This window comes from Penaeus chinensis, chromosome 26, assembly GCF_019202785.1.
Source record: "Penaeus chinensis breed Huanghai No. 1 chromosome 26, ASM1920278v2, whole genome shotgun sequence".
NCBI lineage: Eukaryota > Metazoa > Arthropoda > Malacostraca > Decapoda > Penaeidae > Penaeus > Penaeus chinensis.
The window spans coordinates 14025081-14032580 of NC_061844.1; the positions used below are offsets into that span (position 1 = coordinate 14025081).

Here is a 7500-nt window from a genome sequence, read left to right on the forward strand (position 1 = left end):
ATTATATTATTAGGGGGTTACTTACTGTATTGTGGCAAGAGTGGCACTATGGTAGTGGTTTGTGCCAGGGCCATCCTGTGATATTGTATGTCTTTTAGCTGTTAGGAACCAAATTTGATGAAGAATAGCATTTTGGGTCAGTCCTTGTTCTTTTACTCTTATGTGTTGGTGTTTTACTAGAGAATGTTTTACTTTAATACTTTCTTAGGTTTAGTGCCAAATTTTCAGTGATCTTCCATACATGTATTAATGGAGTATCTTTCTTGCCATTTTTAAAATGAGATTGGCAGGATTCTCTCTCTCTCTCTCTCTCTCTCTCTCTCTCTCTCTCTCTCTCTCTCTCTCTCTCTCTCTCTCTCTCTCTCTCTCTCTCTCTCTCTCTCTCTCTCTCTCTCTCTCTCACACAAAAAAAGAAACAACACACACACTATACAGTACATACTACATGCTGCTGAAGTTCATGACTAAACCCCCTCCTGAAGTCCCATTGAGTCTATCTCCCTATAAGTACTTTGGGCACTCATAATGAAAGGTCCCCATCACCCACCACAGAGCAATAATCTCCCATGGTGAGACATTTCCATTTCCCATCCCTTAGCCAGATTTTTTTATTACCAGACTTTCCCAATCACCCATTCCTTGGCAAAATTTCTTCATGATAGGCATCCCTTTCACCTAGATCCAGTGGGTTAACTTTTCTGTTAATGATTGCATACTCAGTATAATAAGTGAAGCTCATGTCATAACTCATAAGCAGGCCTAATTTTGCTTGCAGCTTTTTTATAATATTTTATTGAATTTGAACTTGGTCCCTGGCTACAGTTGGACAATATCTTACAGTTGAGAATTTAACAGCATTGGATTTTCACAGTATTCACAAATATCATCTAGATATTCAAGTTTGTCCTCTATATCTGTATTTTTATCCTTGTATCAACTGCAGGTGTTGTTATTTTGGAGTGTTGTTATTATGTCCCCAGTTGTAATTACAAACAGCAGATACCTAAGAATTGACCCTTATGGTACTCCATCTCTGATATTTGATTCATGCAATAAAATTCTATTAATTAGTACTTTTTGTTTGTAATTTGTTAGAATATTGTTTATCCACTATCTCATTTTCTCCTGTTTTTGATGTGTGTATTTTTGACAAGTAATTTTCTGTACTTCACTTTGTTAATAACTTGATATCTAAGCATTTTATGTTAGCTACTTTGGGTTTTGATAGGAGCTGTAGTGTGAGTTTCAGTGATTTAGGACTGGAGATAGACATGGTCTAACCCATATGGAATTTATAATGTCTTGTTTACTTCTTTTTTTTTAAATACAGAACAGTTTCTCTGCTTATTATCCTTTCAAATAGTTTTATAATGTAATATGTTGGTGTTACTGGTCAGGAGACCTGAACTTAATGAGGTTTTGAGTTTCATTATAAAAAGGTTCTACAAAGTCCACACTAAATTAATCCAGTAGTATTTTGGGGACTTCAACCATTTCCTTTGATTTGGTAAATGAAGCACCCTCATTTCCACTTTTCTGTTTAATTTGTTGTCGTAGCAGTAGGAGTATATTACAGTTTATAGTTCCAACTGCCATTTTTCTTCTACATTCTTTCTGTTACTTATTGACTCCTGATTTACCTGCTTCTCATTTTATCCTTTCTTATTTTGTCCTGGTCCCTTGTCATATTTAGCTTCCTTACCCCATTCTTCTTGATTCTCAGCCGTTTTTTTTTTTTTTTTCCATCTCTGTATAAGTTTCTTGTTTTTCTTTTCTTTTTTTTGGGGCACAAATCTTTTACAAACATCTCTACAAGCTTCAAGGAACTTCTGCATCAGATGAACGGGTATTTGTAGGTCTTAATTTTGTGCTAATGCTTCTTCTAGTGATTTATTTATCATTTTCCAGGCAATTCGGTCATGGTTGAAGTTCCCTGCTTCTGCTACTTGTTTTTACCTATTTACATGGCTTTTTAGCTTATATAACATGAATTCAATGTTGTTATCACTGGATTGGCTGTATAGTTGGTGATACATTGTTTACATTCTCACCCCTACATATAAAAAAAAATCCAAACACATTTTGATTATTTGGTTAACCCTTTGCCGCTGGGTGACATGTTCATATGGTCATGCCGCACATCTATAGTGCCAACACGATCCCCTGGCAGCTGGCCCGGGCTACTATGAATACAGCCTGGGAGAGAGGGCTTTCGCATCGGGAAAACACCCGGTGGCATTGGGTTAAAGTTGAAAATCTCTTCAAAATCTAGAATCATCTTCACTATTTGTTACTCATCTCTGGTAGCATTTACTATTCTTTTGATTTTCATTGTTCAGTGAAAAAGATATATAAGGCGCCCAGCACTATGATGCTAATGATTCTCATTGTCGTCTTGATGTGATTACTAACCATATTTAAAGTTTCCCTAAAATAAAGAACTTCTCTTGAGTCAGATGGTCTATACATGACAACATTTAATTCCTATTTGTCTCTAGTCATTATCCCATTTCTTAATTCAGTATCCTATAACAGTATCATAACTGCTTTATCTTTTTTTTTAGCTTAAAGAGTTACCTCCTGTACTTTAGCAAATAGCCCTTCCTTAGTATCATCTTGGTCATTAATTTTCCTTTTTTTTGTATTTGATATTGTGAAGCATTTTATTTTTTTTATTTTCAATATCCTGCAAGTGCATTTCTTTCCATTTGCTTTGCTCATAGTTTACCAGAGTGTTTCTATCTGTGTTGTCTTTTTATTTTCTCTTGCTTTATTTATTACACTCTTTTTTTTTCTTTTTTTTTTTTGCTGTGCTGTTATTGTGTCATCTTTGTTCCTTTCATCTACTTTTTTGTTTTTCGTTATCTTAATTCATCTTAATTGGCCTTGGTCTTAAGGCCAATTAAGATTGTTGGGTTGTTCCTTTCTTTTCCCACTTCTGTCCTGTTCTGTCATTTTTCTTTTTTAAAGGTGAATTACTTCCTTTTCTTCTGCAATTTCTGCGAACATTCTTGGTTAAAAATCTTTAAATTTTGCTTCTTGGTTTTGCTTTCTTATCTTTTGATTTCTTCTGTTTTTAGTATAGCTGACAATCTGCCCGTCTGTCTCATTGTCTGATGTTGCATGGTCAGTGTTGGAGCTATTTGTTGTCTTTTTTTTTAATGTTTTATTTTTCTAAAAAGTTTGTTGTTTTCCTGTGTGTTGTGGATTAAGTGCCTGGCTGTTTTGCTGTGAAGTCTGCTCCTTAGCTTGTTGTTCACTTTTTGTCATTATCTTTGTTTTTAAGTTTTCTGTTGAGGTTCATTTTGTTGTTAAAGATAATTTTTTTTTTCTTTTTTTTTTTTTTTACGTGCCGTTTCATTTTGAATATTTCATCTCGGTTATTTTTTTCATTGAACACTGGATAGAAAAATTTATCATAGATGAAAACTGAAATAATTTGATAAGGTATACTTAAAAGGAATGTAAATGACTACCAGTTATGATTAAAAAAAAAAAGGCTCTGTAGTTACATTGTCACATTCAAGGCAAAATTTTGTCTGTAACTCATGGAAACTTTACATCTTGGAAAGGTGATAGTATGCCATAAGATATCTTATTACAATATATTTTTTTCATTACGTGTATCCTTTTGTGTGATAGTTCTCTGTCTTGTCTGATTAAAAGAGAACAGTGTTGAAAACCAGGAGTAACCTCTGTATTTTGATGTCCCTTTCATTATTGCCTTTAATGGTAAAGTAATCCCATTGATGTAGGGTGTATGAACTGTCCCCTGTAATCTTGGTTTTGTGAATTTTTTTTTTCTTTCTTTCTTTTTTACATGTTTATGGCTTTACTAGTGTTTGGTCACTAGTAGGCCATATGGGATTTCCCATTTCCTTAAATTTGTGGGAAGGACTTTTTTTCTGATGCTTTTGGTACTGATACTGTCATGAATAACTATTGACATTATGATTATTGCAATGTCATTAAGATAGGTATAGCAATAAATAATTGACTTCTTGATGACTAAGCTCTTGTGTTTATATATCGTAAACAGTAAAAAAGAATCACAGTGGACATGGCATGTATGTTCATGCCGTCCCTGGTGGTAATTGGTGTATTTCAATTTTGATTAGATTTTTTTTCCCTATGTTGCTAAAGGTTGGGCTGATACCTTTACATCAGTTTGGTTGATTGCTGTGATTGTTATTATCATCGTCATCGTCATCGTCATCGTCATCGTCATCGTCATCGTCATCATCATCCTCCTCCTTATCATCCTCATCATCCTCATCATCCTCATCATCATCATCATCATCATCATCATCATCATCATCATCATCATCATCATCATCATCATCATCATCATCATCATCATCATCATCATCATCATTGTTATTAATATTTTTGTCATCATGGTCATGGTTGTTGTTATTGTTAATATTATTATTATTATTATTATTATTATTATTATTGTTATTGTTATTGTTATTGTTATTATTATTATTATTATTATTGTTATTGTTATTGTTATTGTTATTGTTATTGTTATTATTATTATTATTATTATTATTATTATTATTATTATTATTATCATTATTATTATCATTATTGTTATTATTATTGATGCTGATATTGTTATTGATATTATTATTTTATTTTTATTATTATTATTGTTATTATTATTGTTATTATTATTATTATTGTTTTTGTTATTATTGTTATTGTTATTGTTATTATTATTGTTATTATTATTACTATTGTTATTATTATTTTTTATTTTTTATTTTTTTTTGATATTATAATATTGATAATATTATCATTATTGATATTCTTCTTATTATGATTATGATTATTATTTTGATTATTGTGTTTATTCTGTTATTAATATTATTATTATTATTATTATAATTATTATTATCATTATTTTATTATTATTGTTATTGTTATTTTATTGTTATTGTTATTGTAATTATTATTTATTATTTTTTTATTATTATTATTATTATTATTGTTACTATTGTTATTATTGTTATTGTTGTTATTGTTATTATTATTATTATTATTATTATTATTATTATTAGTATTATTGTTACTATTGTTATTATTGTTATTGTTGTTATTGTTATTATTATTATTATTATTATTATTATCATTATTATTATTATTATTATTATTTTTATTATCGTTTCTCTTGTTGATATCAGTATTGATATTAGTATTGGTATTGATAATGATATTGATTATTTTTATTACTATTTTTTAAGTACTCCTAGAAGTAGTAGTAGTAATATTTGTATCATTATTATCATTAATATTGATATCAATATTATTGTTATCATTAATACTAGTTGTTTTTATATTTATTTTTGTTCTTGTTATCATTTGTTTATATTTGTTTATTTTTATTGTTACATTAATTTTGTTTTGTTTTTTTGTTATTGTTATTAGTGTAAGGGTTTCTATTATTATTGTTATTAGTGTTGTTGTTATTATTATTATTATTATTATTGTTATTATTATTATCATTATCATTATCATTATCATTATCATTATCATTATTATTACAATTGTCATTGTTATCATTATCGTTATTGTTTTTATTATTGTTATAATTGTTATTGTGATTGTTATTACTTTTGTTATTGTTCTTATTATTATTGTTGTTTCTGTTATCATGATTATTATAGTTGTTGTTATAATAATAATGATTATGATAATGATAATTATTTTTGTTATTGTTGGTATTATTCTTATTACAATTATTATCATTGTTATTACTATTATTATTATTGTAATAATTTTTGTTAATTTTTTAATCATTATTATTGTTATAGCTTTGTTATAATAATCATTACTGTTGTTTTTATTGTCGTTGTTATTATTATTTTTTTTCTCTCTCTCTCTTTTCTTTCTTCTGTTGATGTAATTGTGGTTGCTGTTGTTATTGGTTTTGTTATTTTTTATTTATGTGATTGTTTACATGATTACCACTTATTATTAGTAGTATTGGTTGGGTTAGTTTTAGAATTTGTGTTTTTGTTAATAATATCACTTTTAGAAGTAGTAGTAGTATAAATGTAATCATTATTGATGTCATTATTATTGCTGTTTGTTATTTGATAATTTTATTTGTTTATTTAATGCAGTCTTTTGGTTCTTATTCATCTTAATTAAAGTCATCATTGTATTATTAACCTTTGCAGTTCAACATAGATGAGGAGGCGGGTAAGCGAGGCATCTACCACAGGTATTGCATGGAGCGCTGTGCCGTCCACCTATCCAACACCTTCACTACTGTCTCAGAGATCACAGGTGTCGAGGCAGAGCACCTTCTCAAGCGCAAGCCAGACATCATCACCCCCAATGGCCTCAACGTCAAGAAATTTGCCGCCTTGCACGAGTTCCAGAACATGCACGCCATCTCGAAGGAAAAGATCAACGACTTCATCCGAGGGCATTTCTACGGGTAGGTCTCTAGCGGGTGAATTTCAAAGGGTTGATGGTGGGGGGTAGAAGAAAGAGAGATGAGAAGAGAGAATGTTAGAGAGGGAAAGAGAAAGTTCCAGAAAGGAGGGTGGAAAGAGAGAGGAAAGGAGAAAGAGCATGAGTGAGTGAATGCAAGAGTTGAGTGAAAAAGAGGTTTTAGATTTTTCTGGTCTTGTTGGCTCGTTTGTGCTTTTTTTTTTTTATTTAAGACAGGATTGGTCTTATATGTTTTGGGTTATTGTGAGTGTGAAAAGGATGGTTTTTGCAAGAATAACTTATAGGGAAATTTCAGGGATTTTAAAAACCTTATTAGAATTGTTGATTATGTTTATGATTGTTTGTCATTCCTAATCATAGAGATTGTTTTTTGCTGAACTTGGGGGAAATAAAAGGGAACAGTAAGTTGACACTGGTTGTATCTACTTTTGAAAACTCTATAGTGGAAGAACTGTACAAGTTAAATGGAGCAAGAAACGTTAGAGTTAAGATTTCTGCTTCTCTATCTATTGCCATTCACTTACTGGGATTTTTAAAATTTATTTATTTATTTACTTAATTTTTTCTTTTTTTTTTTTACTTGTCTCTGAACAATGCATATCCCAGTAAATTGCTCTAAGGAAGTGTTAGACAGACAGACAGACAGACAGACAGACAGACAGACAGACAGACAGACAGACAGACAGACAGACAGACAGACAGACAGACACACAGACAGACAGACACACAGACAGACAGACACACACACAGACACACAGACAGACAGACACACAGACAGACAGACACACACACAGACACACACACAGACAGACACACAGACACAGACACAGACAGACACAGACAGATGAGTTGCTTAGATATAGAATGAAATATAGAGATATATGCATGTGCGTACGTGCGTGCGTGTGCGTGTGTGCGTGTGTGTGTGTGTGTGTGTGTATATATATATATAAATATATATATATATATATATATATATATATATATATGTATGTATTTGTATATGTAAATATCCCCTGTAGTTTTTTATGA

At 30.5% G+C, this 7500-nt stretch overlaps 1 protein-coding gene across 2 annotated transcripts in view; it reads left to right on the top strand.

Moving 5' to 3' along the window:
- The window catches only part of LOC125039189 (glycogen [starch] synthase-like), a 45971-nt gene that overhangs the window by 22033 nt on the left and 16438 nt on the right, over positions 1–7500 (top strand). The window contains exons 5-6 of one of the 2 annotated variants that reach the window (XM_047632969.1): positions 1817–1846; positions 6189–6451. In XM_047632969.1, the coding sequence (XP_047488925.1) occupies positions 1817–1846; positions 6189–6451 (293 nt within the window). The remainder of the gene's footprint in view (positions 1–1816; positions 1847–6188; positions 6452–7500) is intronic. The other variant, XM_047632970.1, reaches the window with a different exon arrangement.